At 38.7% G+C, this 17,302-nt stretch overlaps 1 protein-coding gene across 1 annotated transcript in view; it reads right to left on the bottom strand.

The window, feature by feature from the left end:
• Positions 1-1,974: 1,974 nt before the first annotated feature.
• adkb (adenosine kinase b) overlaps positions 1,975-17,302 on the bottom strand; it is a 102,449-nt gene continuing 87,121 nt past the window's right edge. Inside the window, exons 7-11 of the mRNA XM_062442789.1 lie at positions 13,984-14,019; positions 10,260-10,361; positions 5,897-5,916; positions 2,417-2,496; positions 1,975-2,099 (exon numbers count right to left, since the gene is read on the bottom strand). Coding sequence (XP_062298773.1) covers positions 1,975-2,099; positions 2,417-2,496; positions 5,897-5,916; positions 10,260-10,361; positions 13,984-14,019 — 363 coding nt within the window. The remainder of the gene's footprint in view (positions 2,100-2,416; positions 2,497-5,896; positions 5,917-10,259; positions 10,362-13,983; positions 14,020-17,302) is intronic.

The following is a 17,302-nucleotide window of genomic DNA, read 5'->3' as shown; positions in this document are numbered from 1 at the left end:
CTTGCCCAATCAGAAATGTGGTCCTTTTCAAAGCGCATCTGTGTGAAACCTTAAAAAATGCTGATGAAAAAAAGTGTCTCAAAGTTGTTAATAACATTTTGGCTGGAGAATGTTTTCACCTAGATGGCCCTGATTAGCATAAATGCATAATCTATGCCTCATTACAGGAAACAGAGCTCCCATGCATGGAGTGTAAAAACCAGATTCCTTGTGACATTTTCAGAGAAAACAAAATAAAATATGATGTAACAGGTTGTTCTAGGGGAACGAAAATGTTATTCTCAATCACACTTCTTTGTACAACAGATGAGTGTTGAATTGTTTTCCACAAAACACTTGAGACACTGCCCAAATGCTTCTGCTGGCCCACAGTCAGTGGGAGGCGGGTGGTCGGGGAGGGGCCTCCCTCTGATCCTCGTCTCCAACCCCCAGCGACAGCACAGCTGGGTACGAAGGATCAGCCTAATTTTCAGGTCCCTCTAATGATCGCCACGAAGAGTAGCCACTAATCCCTTAACTGAGAAAAATGATCTCCTGCAGCCCTGCAGAGCAGCTCTAGACCCCGAGAGTCCAGTTAGGACCCAGCGAGCGTGAGTCAGGGTGACTGAGCGGAGCCAGGACACCAGGCTGGTCCTGCCCCCCCCACTCCTCCCCATTAATGGAGAGTGCTGAGCTGTCCAAAAGTGATTAGCATGATGGTGCCTCTGGCTGATTAAATAATGGGGAAAGATACAAACGGGTTTGTTATAACATTGAATTTGCATTTTGTTTTTAGGTGTATTAAAGAAAAACTTCATCTTCAAATCTCATGTGTCAAATATTGTTATAGGAGTATCCTGGTAGGATGAACTCGTTATTGTTTTATTTGTATATTAACAAAAAACATTCTTTCCATCTTTGTCCAGTTAATACTGTCACTTTTGAAAATGGAGAGACTTTCACAATGGCGCTCCATCCATAATGTCTACAGAACAACAGCTGAATATTAAAGGAACACTCAACTGAAAATGTACAATATTTTAAGCATCATAACATTCATTGCCTGCAGGCTTGATAGACAGCTCTGAAAAGTTTGTAGCTTTCTGCTTTGTGAAGGATGGCACTCATGGTCTATACACAGTAATACACTTTCTCCATGTCACACTATCGCCTCCTTATAGCCCAAAAGCAGTTGTGAGGAAGTAGTGTAACTAGCTTTGTATGGGCAAAGCGATCATTGTTTGTAACATACTGAGCATAAGGATCAGCAAAGAGAAGTGGATTCAGCGAGAGGCATTTTTCTTGTTAAGTTTCTATGGATGTTTAAATACATTTTTTTTGGCCATAATCTGTGTGACCACTGGAATTGATTGTAACTCCTCCATGAAAGAAGCAACAAACTTTTCAGAGCCACATATGGTCACAGAAAACCTTTCAAACCACTCCTGCAGGATAATACTCTTTTCCGCCATTGATCTGTTTCCTCAGTATGTTCCAAAATATTGTTACTTTGCAAATAAATCACTAAATATGCTTCAATTCAAGCAAAGCCTTGGAGCGATGAGGAGCAGTACAACAACATGGAAGAAATGTTTTTAGCTCTGTTGCTGAAAATAAGGTTTTGTTATTTTTTTGCAGTGACTTGGTTGCCACTGGAATCCATTATACCTGCTACAAATCCAAGCTAATGTGAAGCAAGACATAAAATTGTGAGAGCTACATTTCAAGCCTAAAGAGGGCATTTGATACTTAAAAAGGTACATTTTCAGCCATGTGTTTCTTTAAACATAACCATATTATTCCAACATATGATGCTAGTACATTGTTTGAGTTGTATTAAAACATCTGAGTTGATTATTCAAGCTTGATCAAATATTCAAGCTGAGCACTTAGTCCCATGCAGTCAGTGTAAATAGAAATAAATGTACATCAAATCCAAAAGCATACATATACAAGTATCTTGTGGAAAAGACTAATGTGTATTGCTCGGATGCATCAGTGAAAGTCTGGCTTCTCTGGGAAGGTGCATCCGACCCGTCTGATGATAACATTGGCGGCGTAGTGTCCAGCCCGGATACACTCCTCCAATGCGTGCTCTTGGACCAACGCAGAGAGGAATCCTGAGTAGACAGATGAGCAGAGGTCAAGTCGTGACGATTCATTACCTCCAAAATAGTTTGGGGAGCAGTTAGCATTGATATGAACAAGACATGGCTTCTGGAAAAAGGGACAATGCTGTTTAATCCTCAGCAGCAGCCAAATGATGACTCTTTTATGTGGTGCTATGATCAGCTCATACAGAGTAAAAACAGCAGGCTAAATGTCACACTCATATTATCTGGAGACATTACTATGTTACATAGATGGCTGATATCAAAGGTTAATTGGGAATGTACACAAAAATCAAGCTGCGTGGAGGATCATTTTCACGCCATACCTCCCACGAAGGCATCTCCAGCACCGTTAGTGTCCACAATATCGTTCTGGTCGATGTCCAAAACAGGGAACATGGTCACTCTGTCACCTGTGGTCAGGACACAGGAGGGCTGTTAATTAAAGCTGAACACATCAGTATATATTTTTTTTCTCTTGTTTTGGCCCATTATTTCTTTGATTGCAACTTGACATTATTCACAGGTCATTTCACACAACAAGGCTTTGTTATAATTGGAGATAATTGGACATTTGATTTTAACAATTCAGCATGGCTTAGTTTTTTTGGCTAATTAATAATGTATAAAATAAATAATTGTTATTGTACAATACATGTGTGATACATAATTAGTGTAAGTAACAACTGAGGAACTATACGTTATGATTTAAGTTCATTTTTATGGCTAACAAAGCTCTGTTTTAAACTTTGTTAAGCTATAAACCCCATAAGGTGTGAATCTTAACACATGCTGAGTGCAATAAACACGTTTTAAACATTTTTCAATGCCTTGGGTGGCTACAAATGATATTTTTCTACCAACAAAAGTCTAAAATGGTAAAAAATGATCATCCCAAATTCCAAAAGCCCAAGGGGATGTCTTTAAATTGCTTGTTATGTTCAACAAGCAGTCTAAAACTAAAACATATTACATGTACAATGATATAAAACAGAGAAAAGCACAGTCTCACATTTGAGAAACAGTAACTGGTGAACGCTTGGTGTTTTACCTTGATAAATAACCTAATTTTTATCAAAATTGTTGTTGATTGCTGGTAATGGCTTAATTCATCAAATGATGTTTCAGCACAAATGGCAAGATTAATTAGGTGCTGAATTAAGTGACACTTGGACTGCAGTGTCGCTGGCTTACAATAAAGGCTCCAAATGCAACAGATGATCAAATGCAAAAATTCTCAACATCTCTAAAGCTTTAGGCGAGTGCTCTGATAAATTAACAACAATCCAAGAACAGTTACTGTGAGTCGTTTCCGTTCACAACGGAATCCAATGAATGAGGTTCTCTTTATTATCTTCAATGGATTATATTGCTTCAATTATCAGTAGCATATGCACTTCAAAGAGACTTCCAGTTTAAAGCAGGGGGGGGAAACAAAAATCTACCAGATGACAAAGTCTTGAGGTGTAGAGTGACATTAAATCAGCAACTTATGTCAGAACAATCTAAACCACACACACAATCTTCAAACAATCCAAGAGCTCTGGTGCCGACGTGAATTTTCAAAAAGGTGCAGGAGACAAAAGACTGACATGTGGATAAAAGGAACACGAGGAGGCTGACAGACCCCTTATTGAGAAAAAAAGGCTTGGAGTTTAACGAGAACATGAGGGAAAAAAAGAAAAACGACAAAAAAGTTGTTTAATGAGGCTCCCTACTAATCTAACAGCAGCTCACAAGAATATCTGAGGTGCAGATAAGACACACTACCTTTTTGAATAGTTCTGAACACATTTCTGTCCTTGTCCTTCAGGGCGAGACACACAACCCGCAGTCAAGCATATGCTAAACACCTGACGTCAAAGAAATGAGAAACTCCATCAAGTTGTGTTAAATGCAAACATATTATCACGAAGCATGAGACCGTAATACAGGTCAGGTACCAAAGACATATCACATAAAGGGTTATATTGTGTTTTCATAATGACACACTTTTCTCTTTAAAGGGAAAGCAGCAGATTGTCACTTTGATAATAAATTACAATACAACAAGAATCCTTTTAGGATCAGCTAATTAGTAGCATAACGACTTGGCTTAATTAATGCCACAGATGAAGCTCGAGAAACCTCCTCCCTCTTGAAATGATTAACCGCATATGAAAAATGTGCTAATAATAAATTACTATTTGTCAGTTGTTCCACACTTAAACTAAAGTCGTTACTTGCGGTTATGCTTATGCAACGCACTTTACAGCTACAAAATGAGATGCTTTACGATATGAAGCTGCAGCACTTACTCAGCACAGATTCTGCAGTTCAGTACATCCGAGTAATCAAATATAAATAACTGTGTAAATATGTTTACGGTGGTTAAAACAAAAGGTTGCTCTCTACAGAGTAGGCGGTACAGGAGGAGTCAGATCTTGTTATTTGCAACTAGGTAACCTCTCACATGAAGTGATGCTCATCTTTGTGATAACACTACGTACAGAGGTGTCAACATTCATTAAACAAACAAATCAGAATCTGTTAACAACAAACCTATTGTTATGTTGTTGCAATTAGCAGTTCTGTTTTTGGATCCTTATTAAAATCCTTCAAATTCACAGGGAATTGGATGACTTTGTGCACTCCAATATACATTGAGCTGTTCTTTTCCCCCCCCTTTTTTTGCTCTGTTGAGTTTCATCAGCTCTTTGGCTATTTTTGTTTCTCCTTTTATTTAACTCAACCAGTCTTCCAGGAATTCACCACCTTGCGATTAAGAAATAAAGTAAATTCAATCTATTCTACAATATTTGCAAGATCTCAACCTATCCTACAGTATTTGCAAGATGTTTTTTCCAATCTTCACTAGTTTTTGCCCACGAGTTTGATCCGATTAGCCAATTTTGACAATTCTACCACTTAGCACAATTTTTAAGGTCAAATAACCAAACTCAGACTCACTTAATGAGCGATAGGTACATAAAAATGTCACCTCAGTTTCCCCAAACGTAACAGCGGATCAAACTGTCCTTCCCTACACTAATTTATACTCTCAATAGAACCAATAACATCCAGGATTAAGATTATGGATACAACTACAACTACATCCGAGACTTATTAAAGTAAACTCTTGTATTTTTTAAAGGCTGGCTTGAAAGGTTTTAAAAATCCAGCCCAGTCAAGTCCATCTTTTTTATGTAGCTCAAAATCACAAATTTGTCTCAAATCTGCCATCCAATATGACTGCAGTTTATTGCAAAATAACAGAAAATGGCCACATGATTTATTGCATTTTATTCCAAAAAAACCCTTTTATTATCATTTGTTTTGGCCACAAATCATGGTAACAAAACATTTTGAGATCCTGGGACAGACAGCTCAAAAGATATACTTAACTGTCAAAGCTTTTACTCTTAACGCCATAATTTTGTCTTCTATGATTATGACAATAGCGTTATGTTTTTAAATTATTTTTCAGTTCTGAATTTCAGCACGTCTTTCACACTCCTGGCTGATCAGTTTACTGTGGACTGCATGAAAAGGCAATTTGCAGAACTTTCTGAGAATTGTTTTCTAGAAATATGGCACAATAGACATCCCACATTCCCCTTACTTCTATCATCATGGCCAAAAGTTTGTGCTGTGCTGCTCAGGGGGAAAGTTCACATGACCTCATTGATGCAAATTATTAAATTTGACTGACATGTTAACTCAGGTTACAATCCAATAATTCCCCAGTCGTCTGTAACAAAGAGCTCATTGGCAAAAATCTGTCATGGAAATCGCAAAAGGAAAAAAAAAAAATCCTTCTAAAATACTCTGACTCTGTTGTCACTGGCTTGTAGAACATCTTAAAACATCACTTCGCTGAACTTATTTCACATTTCACTGTAATGAGTTTGACAACATTATTTTCAATCATTAAAACGCTGCTATACTTAAAAAAAACCCACTAAAATATTCTTGTTCCTTAGTTGGACAAAATGAGCGAAGCAGCAGATTTCTGGCAAAGGCGTGGGATGTGTAGTATGACTGTGCTTTGACAGGTAACCTGCAACAGGGAGAAAAACAGTGAAACTCGAATGAATTTGAAGGAATTCAAATACCTCCTTCCAGCAAGCTATAATTGTGTGCTTTTGTTAATTCGTTGCTTATAATTCCCTCATTACAACTCTTGTATGGTGGTGATTAAACTTAAAAAAAATTCTTTCAACAGGCGTCTCTTTGAAATGAGTATCAATTAAGTCAATATTATTGGCTATTCTTTTGAACAATGCCAATTCACAGTACAACACTGACTGAGAAAATGCTCTTGTGTAAAAAAAAAAAAAAAAAAAAAGCGACTGTGCATGCAAATAGGACAACCTCGGCTTTATTGAAAAATGAGCATATGGAGCATTGTTTTCACTCTGAAATTATTACACGCTTCACTTGGTTGTGTTCCAGAGCACGCTATTGTTTCTTTGACAGATAGCAGGTAGATCAAATAGTTGGCATGCCATTAAAACTAGCTTTGATCCTGTCACACTTTATCATCTACACAATTAAAAAAATGATTTTAAAATCCTGGGCTGCCAATTGACTCAATTACAAACAACTATTCTAGTAAAAGGTACAAGATAAAGTACACAACAGAATTTTAACTACAACATCTCAATGTATGAAACTTCCCTGAGAATACTTCTTCTGTAACGTCTCCTGTTGCATTTCAGCCAAAACTCTTAGCCTCAGAGAGGAAAACAACTTTACCACTTTCTTGGCAATTGCGACAGGTTAGGAGCAAGTTGACATTCAATCTGTTTCCCTATCATAACCACCATCTTTGTTCACAATTGAGTTAGAAAAAAAATACATATGCCTGTAATTACTGGAACTACAGGCAAAAGATCATCGCCAACCAACATCCTTTCAGGGAAGACATGAAAGAAAACACTTGAACATGAGATGCCAGACAAAAGAGAGGAGGTCTTTCTCATAGCACAGTTTGTTAATTGATTTAGTCTATTATGAAGTATGGAACATAAACATCCAGGTTTTTAAAAGTCAGAGTTGTTCGAGTAGATTGTAAAATAATTCTGCAACATTTAATCTAACTGGTGACAAATCACCCTGCTTTAAGAAAATAAATAAATAAAAGAAAAGAGCCTTTTTCCTTGTAATCAGTATTCATTCTTCAGTCTACCTCATGTGATTAACATGTATAGATCAGTTATTTTTTTCCTCTCAAAGTTGAAATCTGCCTGCCTTGTCCCCTCGAGAGCCCTAAAACTCGCAGAGGAGCCGACTCAGGCTTTATCAAGTCCTTATCAGCGATTAGAGCGGCAACCCCAGCTGAATGATCGTTTATTAGATCTCCTCACCGTTAAGGTTCAGGGCTTAATTACTGCTTTAATGGGTGTATAAGCAAAAGCCCAGTGTAGTTCAGCAGTGTCAGTGGCAGCTAAATAAAGGGCCATTTCCCCTGCTCCCAGCTCTTAAAAGGCACGTTTGAAGCGGTGGTGTGATGAAAGGCTCCAAATGAAGGGTAGGGGGAAAAAAAGAACAATAACGAATTGACATCTCTTTTTGGAGAATTATACCACGGGGGAAGGCATTCTCCTGTCCTTAATCACTATAAAATGGTTTAACATGACATGCAGAGGCTGGCAAATGATCAAATCCTGACAGGAGGACAAATTGCAAACAAAATGAGAGATCAAGTTTATTAGAGCGCCGCCTCTGGGAAATGAAAATCTTTAATTCTCTTTTTACATTGACATTTATTTGGCTGGCATGAATAGTGATGTTCACACACGCACACACACATGCACAGGCACACACACACACTAATTCTGCTACACCTACTACTGCAACAGCTCCACTGCAATGATAGCACAGTCAATGACATTTATCATGTTTGCCTTTGTAGATGACATCTGAAACACATTGTCTTTCATCCTGCCCGCACTCATCATGTATTTTATATAAAGTTCACAGCGGTGCACAGCTCTGTCTTCGTGCAGTAGCAATGAGAGAAGCAGGCAGGAATTATCCATCACCCCAAACACAATGGATGGATTCCTATTCTTCTCCTGCTTCAAGATTTCTTTTCAAATTCTCATGAAAGGAAATGTATTCCCAAGAATTCTACCTTCAATATTATTTTAATTCAAATACATGCTATATTTAGGCCTGGGCAATAATAATAATTAAGGTGGCGTCACACTAATTCTGTTGATTAAATTATTGATTCCAAGCGAGACAGTTTTTATTGTACATGCTTAAGGGGTTTTATGTGATGTAGTACATTAACAGCAGAACACATCAGAGGCATATGACGTGCGTCAGAACACCAACGCCAACGCCTATTGGTTTTTTTTTGTAAGCTTACACAGTAGTCTTAAAATGTACGACATTGTGCACTCCCAATTCCACACCTCACAGTTTCTGTACAATGCTAACATGCATTGCCAATACAGGAAGTGCAGTAGTGTTTCCTTTATGTAGCAAGGCATAAAGTAATTGTACTGTTTTAAGTGTTTCAATTGCCTCACCCTAGCTCTATTTTATTTGCCACAGTCTTTCCTCATGTTAATCATGCTGTAGCTTACTTGCAGAGATACTGTAGAGAGCGAGAATTTAAGCACTTAGAATTTAGCAATGAACGTAAAAATAAATGATGCTCTCATCGAATGTATTATTTTGGAAGATCATCCAGTACTGATGTTCTCCGCCTATTATGGTGATAAGGTTGTGTTGTCGCATCAAGATACTCCACTGTCCTTTATCCTTTCTAGCACTGATGCTCATGCTGGCTACTATGTCTTTACTGCTTCTGTCTGTATGGCAAGTCCATTGAGTGGGTGTCAAATGATGCAACACTACACAACGGGGGCCAGTGTGTGTAACAGAGTCGGCTGCATTAAACATCAGGATGAATTTTGTAGGCAAGTGTAATTTTGCATACACATATCTGTCTCTTTAGCTGCTAACTAGGCCCCAACTTTGTCTGTTTGCCATCTGGTGCTGGGCAGGTAGTTTACAGTAGGTTCATCAAAGATTTATCACTGAAAACTGCTGCCTGCTGTGAATGAAAATGACAATGACAGGGAACCAAAACAAAAACCGAGTTAAAAGGATGCAAAAAAGCTCTGTAGAGCTAAAGTGATAATGCTCTGTTGGTTTATTTCTACTAGCGGCTCTATTCACATTGTCATTTCATTCATTGTTAATATAAAAATGTAGATGAATGTAGATATATTATGTAAAATAGATCTTGAGAGCTCTGGCCAAAATGGCAGCACTACAATACATTTTAAAAAAATACAGGAAATAAACAATTAATTATTGATTGATTAATACTGCCATCAGTGATATACTGTAAAAAGCTTGAGCTCACAAAGATTCTTTCCAGCAGTGTGAAATTGAGGACAGTGGACACATGTGAAGACAGTGTCCTGCAGTGCTAACAGTCCTGCTTCTCTGCAGTCCCCAGTGATGAGTGATATGATGGAGTCTTTACCTGAGGCCATCTCTCCCTGTGCACGACTAGTGAACTACAAGGGCAACAAGGAGAGACATCCTGTGGTTCCAAACAAAGGCAAAGGCTCCCAGCAGTAATCAGAAACTATCCTCTCTCCCCGCATCGCTTAAACCTGTAACCCCAACTCAGTTATGATAGCGCTGCCTTTTAATGTCTCACTAACAAATATCCCCTGCATCAAAGAAAATTGGACAGATTTGAGGACCAACATTGTCAACCTCTCCCCAAGGTCACTCTGCCAGCATTTTGCAGGAAAAAAGGGCAGGATGTAAGAGTTGAAGCATTAAAAATTGCTGAGGACTGGCCTGGAGTCTGTCCAAGACAAAGTTAGAAGTACTTCACAAATCAATGCCTGCTCTCTGCATCCCCCACACTTCTTTTATGCTCTGAAATGACAGAATGTAGTGCAAGCAGTCTTTTTTTTAACATCTGGTGTCAATATTGGAGGTTAACTTCAAAGAAATTACTGATAGCGTTCGGCTCTCTTCAGTCAGCGATCTACCATCTATTTAAGGCTGTAGTTTTGAGATATGAGGTTTGAGTAAAGGCTAAAGATGTCCAAACGGGGCCAAAGTTGGGATGTCATCGAGTAGTAGAAATATGAGTAGATAAGCAGGCAAAAAAAGGGAAAACAAAAATAGCTTACCAACAGTTGCAACAGTGTCATCCTTGCCCTGGGTGAAGACCACCACTCGCGGCCTCTTTGTGTTCTCCTTGGGTAGGTTTTGGGTTCTCTTTGCAATCTCTGCAATGTCATCAGTCTGTAAACACACCAGACCACTGGGTAAGTATATTAGGTTTAACATTGCCTGAATGAATACATCATGGGGAGCAATTTCTAAGGAGTTAATCAAAGATCACAACTGTGACTGAGAGGGGTCAGAGTTTTACACTTCTGGCAGATGGATCAAGTGATAATGAAACCAGATGGGCTATGAAACCATTTCGAGAAAAGATCAATAGGCACACTCAATGATGCTTCCATGCAGTTACAGGAGAGCTGCAAAGTATTAGAATGTCATATTCCCTAAGTGAGATGAAAATAAGCGTGTGAAGATATGCTGTTGTCAGATAAAGCTACTTCTGCGAGCTGAAGGGATAGGTAGTGCATGTACTGTATCACTCTCTTCCTGAAACAGGCCATCTCTTCTCAGCATCTGCACAGAATGGATATTCTCGCCTGGAGACGACAGAACTCTCCGGAGTGCTTGCCTTTGATCATGAGAGGGATAAAAAAACCCACACCTGTCAGTGGTACTTTATTATTAACTCATCATGATGTACTATGAGCAGGTGGAATGCCTTTATCACCGTCTCACAGTGGGGTGGACTCTGCGTTTCTCTAATACAGCACACTGAGGAGCTAGCATTAAGGGTCGTAGACGCCTCAAGCATTTGTATCAAAGCTAACACTCAAGCACCTTCGGGGCGAGCACATACTGTGGTTATGGGAGTAATCAGAGAGATAGGCTCCAACCCAATACCACCAGCCACACTGGCTCACTCAAACCAATGAGCTTTTACACCTCTAAATGCTTCCCAAACGTCCTTTAATCAGCCCTGAGAGGTCCGGGGAGACCCTGGGCCAAGGAAAAATGGGTGTAACACTCTAAGTAAGTGCTAATGGTGAGGTTAATACAGAGGCTGTTAGCAGGCGATGGTGAAAAAAAGGCAATTTGTCACTGTGACTGGATGTAACCACAAGCACTCCTCCAGACACTGAATGCAAAACCACACAAGGCTTCAGCACATTGTCACCCTTCGGTTTTATGTTCGCTGACATAAAAAAGGTGCTCTACTCAGGTTTAGGCGCTAAAAGGCTCTAAGGGCCCGAGGTGGTAGAGTAAGCATCATGGCTGTTGAGCGGGGCAACCTACACACAGTAACACACGATCACTCAGAGACAACTTCTTCCTTTTTGCCTAGCAGAAAGCTTACCTGACAACTTCCAACGGCACAACACAGAAAAATAATGTTCAGCGTGAGTGCAAAACAAATGAATTGACAAACGATATGGTCACTTTAGTTTACTGCTGACAAATAGCAATATTTACGATTGTGAAGCAATTGATCAGACATGAATCAACAAACTGTGAAATATGAAAGCTTTACAAGGGTGTTAAATTGTGTTTCTGTATTGAAGCCAGTGAGAAGCTGATCGTCTCCACTGCAGGCTGTTTGAGAAACACTGCCAGGGAAAGATTCAATTAGAGCTGTGATGCAGATAGTTCTTTGAGCATTTAAAGGAAACAGATCACAATCAGGCGACTGTGTTCGGATCTGCTGATTGCTATTTTGGAGAGTATAAGCTTCTTTTTTAAAATCTTTTATTTACACTGAAGACGTGCTACTGTCATTTTTGTTATTCATTCATAATGTGATGATAACAGTGTTTCAGAAAACATATAAAGTGCATCTTGCAGTGTTATTGTGTTGGATATTGACAACTGGGCAGCAACTGCAACAATATCTAATTATAGTACCACTCGTAGTGCCACAATGATCAATTAATTGGACTGTTCAATAATTTAAATGAACTTCGCTGGCCTTAAAAGACTTAAAACTCTTTTGTAATACAACAGGGTGATAATTACAATTACAATGGAATTCTACTCTTAATTAGGTCATATAGCTTTATCATTTTTTAAAACAGACTTATTATTATAAATTAATGTTATTTGTTGTATGCATTTGTTGCACAGTTAATTACATTTGACAAGATTTTGATTTGATAAAAAACATTCTTAGCTCAAATAGAAATGGTTCAGTTGTTATCACGTGACCCAAGGAAGCAATCATGACTGTAACCTCTCTGTCTGTCTCTGGCATCGGATGTAACATCTGAACCATCTCCATGACAACTGAGCAAACTCTGTCTGCTGATGAAGGCAACAGGATGTGGATGAAAGCTCTGCAAAAGTGCTATTAAGTGGAACTCATGCTAGGAAGTTTTGGCCAATTTCCAAGATCAATGATGGAACTTTAAGCCAAGTAATTTAATTAATGTATGTGGTTTTGCATACCTTTGACATTCATTATATTAGGGTTGGAAAATATCTTTATTATACCTATTACAGGTTTTAAACATATCACCCAGAGCTGTTCTGTGGTCATAATACAAGTATATTTTGTTTGTGTGAAAGACTGTTTTCCAACATTAATGTTTTAAATCCAAAGTTATAGAAGATTCTATATAGAGTATATTGACATTTTGGAGTAGTACAACTGCAGTATGGGGACCAGCTTGTACAAAGCAAGTCAAATTGTCATCATAAATGACAACAGGAAAAAAAAAAAGACAACTGTGAAGAAAACCTCTTTGAACTGCAACCATCTAGAAATGCAGTAAGTACAGTACACACCACTGATGTTATCTGAGAAATCACATTCATCCAATGCAATTTCGCAGAGTGTTCTGGCAAATCAGGTTGACATGGAAAATGTCAAAGAATTGTAAGTACTAGGAGAGTCTACACGTTGCCCTTTGTGGTTTTTTTTTCATGTGAGGCCCCCTCCATCATCACCAGCATTACATCCCCCTCCACTCTTCATCCCTTCTCCTCTCTTAAACCTGTCATTGCCATCAGGATTGCATTTCTATTCCAGTCACGTTGATCACACCGTTAGTGATTCTGGATGACAATTATTCACACAGAGCAGAGCCATATTCGAGGCAACGCTACCTTTGAAAGAGAGAAGGCACTTAAAATACCTGAGCCCATTTTGAAAATCTCACACACACACACACATACACACATACCGGCTATTGGTGTTTTTGATTCTCGCATTTTAAAAGCAGCGCGAGGAATATGCATAATAAAAGTAAAAAATAGACTAAGGGAACATTCATTTTACACTTAAGAGGCAGCCCCACTTTAAAACACATAGTGTACATTCTATGGGGTAACAAGCACTGTGATTTTAATTTCCATAATCTAAAACCACAGGTGGCTGTAATTTGGTTATTAAAAGACTACAGTGTGCTTCAGTGTGGTGTAATGCTATAGCAGCGAAGGGAAGACATACAGTATCATCCCTGAGTGCAATGAAGATAATGAGGAGGCTTTTTAACCAGGCAACCTGATGAGCCCCAAGCCTGCAGAGAAAGGCTTGAAACCATGCCCAACTTCTCAGCTTCCCAAGAGGCTTTTCAAAATTCAATAAATAACATCTGTAGGCGCAGTTGGGTGCAGACCTAGCAGAGTGCGTCATAACAGAGAGCTGGCTGAACAAAGAAACCATGACGACTGCCAGGTTTCCATAGCAACTGCTGCAAGGCCTGGAGAGTATAATAGCACATCAATCACTGTCCAAAAGGAACTTCATTATCAGCAAAAATAAACCTTTAGGATCTGTTTAGTGTGCAATTGCTGGTCAACTCACCTCAAAGCCCAGCTCTTTGGCAAAGGTGGCCGCTTCCTAGAAAAGAGAAGACAAAAAAACAGAAACACACAAATGAGGAGTTAATTACAGAGTCACAAACAGAGCAGAATGTCACACTCCAGACGTGAAGTAAAGACATCTCGCTTGCCTCCGCTCCTCACATGTGCAGCCGTGTCACTTGAGAATAAGTAACCTGAGTTAGTGTTCCTCTGCCAACTACTGATTTAATAGGCATGCAGCCCACCCATTTAATCTATTGCCCCACTTCATCTCATCTTACCACAGCCGCACAAGATAACACCATGTCAGCCTCCAGCCATGAAACCACCACTGAAATAATGAATATGTGCTGGTATGTGGGAATCCCCGAGACTGAAGGCATTCGACACCTAACTGTATGTTTCTTTAGTTTCATAACAGGTGCACTTTAAAGGACAATACCAGTATTTTTGAGTGTTTTACCTTCTTAACTACAAATCATGTAAACTTTACATTTTTGCTGACCCTTTTTCAAATACATGCTTTAGTTTTATATTTTCATCTACATTTTTGTCTCATTTCAGGCAGCCGTTGGTCTCCATTCATGACCATATGGCATGAAAATCTAATGGCAAACTCTAGAGACTATTTTTAGTTGTCTAACCTAAATTCATACTGTGTAGATTCAGATTTTCAAATGTGTTCTCCTACTTTTGCAGGCAGCCATTGACTTTTATTTATTTCCCCACAATATTCAAACTCTGTGGGATTACATGGTGATTAAAGGGACAAAAGAGAAAAACATATTTATCAAACATTAAATATATTTAATATATTTCTATTAAACAAAATAATAGTTCAATAGTTTAGCCTTTCTCAACTATCCACACTAAGTCCATAATTTGTGATGATTATAACAGGGAGATTTTCCCTCCAAGGTGTTTACAAGCCAAATAACTTGGCCTAATCCATTGCTGAGAACAAAGTCTTCATTCATGTTTGTTAATGTTGCTTTATTGGTGTGATAAAGCAGTACAGACTTTTCAAAATCAACCTGTAAATAAACTGCATTATCATGCAACAATAATGTAACAACAATGTATGCAGTCATTTCATTTTTATGTCGTATTGCAATTAACGGAAATCAATGGTGTGCCGGGAAAGGTAGGGAACAAATATGCAGCTGAAAATGACCAGCAAAGATGTATACTATACATGATTAAGATTAAGGAGCATTGAGAGAAGTCTGTTAATAGAGCTGAGATCTAGTGTGGAAATTAATGGAAACCAATGGCTGAATACGTCAAGAAATCCCAAACTAAGAAGTACATGCATTTGAAAAAAGTTGAGCAAAAATGTTATTATGTACGTTATACGTGATCTGCAAAGCTAAAACTTAAGTCTGCTAATTGAATTTGAAATAAGGCAAAAACTATAATATACTTGTGTTTCAGGGACTGCTAATTGATTTCTCTTATTGTACATATATAAATGGAGGTCAGCTGATGTTCTAAATGGTAGGGGAACATACAATACATCCAACACAGAGGCATGGTTTGCAAAATGGTTAACTGCAATGTCCAATATGTGATTTGTAGTAAATATCCACGCAAGACCACTGGAACAGTCCTTTAACTGATGACAGAAGCTGTTGCTTGTCAGTTCAGTACAATGCCACAAATTGTGACAGACAACCTTGTGCACTAAATTCACTTTTGACCCCAGATGGGGCAATAAGTTGATGCTATGATTCAAAATAATCCAATTATCTGAAGAAGGGGGGCCTGTGTTTGCGTGACCTTGGAGAGAGGTTGACAACCTGGTCCTCAAACAGAAGGGGAGGAGATGACATGGAACAATAAGGTTACTGGTCCCTGGAGGAAAGTCTCATGGCTCTCTGCCTTGGATCAACATTATAGCGCCAGCAATATGTCAATTCATCACTCCCTCCCAACTCCTTCAACACACACAGAGGCTAAGAGGCTAGTCAATTAGTCGCTGTAGTCAAGAAGCAGTTTTACAATGAGTAAAAGTGTGTAGTCTTTTTTTTCTCCTCCCTTTGCCTCTTCAATCTATTGAGGGCCTACGTCTCACATTTGTTCTCATTTATTTACAACCATGTATTGACTTTTGTCCTCAGGAGCGTTCCATCACCAATAAGCATGAGGCAAAAGCAGCTTGGAAAGCATTTAAAAGAGACACATGAATGAAGGCTGGAATAACGATGGCTGCGGAGCGACACATGCCTCTATCTCACCCTCCGTCTCTCTCTAGTTAACAGCTATAATATTTGTGAGAAAAGCCTTTCGAGAGAGTGTGGGTGTTAGAAGAAAAGATAATTGAAGCAATGTCTATGAGCCACATGTGTACAATGTAATCCCTTGTAGGAATTTATTAATTTCTATGAGCTGTTATGAATGCCTACATTAAAAATACTTGGTACTATAAGCTCACTAAACCTGCTGTAATATATTGGTTTGATAAATACTGTAAGGTGGTAAATATGCATTTAGACTACACATGCAAGCAAATAAAACTGAAATGACAGGCAATAAATGCCACTATTACTTAAGGGGCTTACAGCATTAAGATTCTAAGATCTTGTATTTCAGGCTGTGTATGTTTTACATTTGACGTGAGCTTTTTGGTATGTTGTGGTAGACAATTTTCAATTGACAGTCCATGTGCTTCTTCAGTTATCGCTAAAATGACAAGTACTTTGACTGGCATCTGGACAAAATCCTCTTGTGCTCAAAAAAGCATCTTGTTTGTTCAGAGATTGCTGTGATTGCGTTGCTTCTGATGCCTTTGATGATCTGCTTCAATTCTGATTCAGAAGGAGAGAGGACTGTTGCAGATTTTGGGACCTGTAAATTGCTCCTTCTTCCGCTGCTTGGGCAAGCAAGGTAAAAGATAACAAGGCGGGCTGAGTGCATGAGCCCTCTGCAGCCATAGTTAGTATAAAGCTATCAGAATGTGTGAGATGTTGCTGCTGTCAGAGGCTTAAACAGTCAAAGGGATATTTTTAGAGAGCTTAAGCTAATAATCCAGAGCCCAGTCAGGGGGCGGGAGTCTACAATTTCTTGCCAAGCAAAGTGAAAGAGAAAGTACACACTTCATGCAAAGGGCAGTTTCAGTAACCCTTCCTTTTACAGGCCTCTAATTACTAAGTATTTGCCCGGTAAATATATGGTAAATTATAGTATATTATTGGATAATTACCACTGGTACTAAGTAGTTAAATACAGACAAACTACAGCTGAAACCCTAAAAAAAACCTCCTCTATACCCCATCAACTCAACTAAAGACTGTGTGGTTATGACCTTTTAGGTTGATAAT

The sequence above is a fragment of the Scomber scombrus genome, chromosome 21, assembly GCF_963691925.1.
Source record: "Scomber scombrus chromosome 21, fScoSco1.1, whole genome shotgun sequence".
NCBI classification, from domain to species: Eukaryota; Metazoa; Chordata; class Actinopteri; order Scombriformes; family Scombridae; genus Scomber; species Scomber scombrus.
The sequence above is the reverse complement of the archived record's forward strand: the minus strand, read 5'-3'. Positions and strand labels throughout refer to the sequence as shown.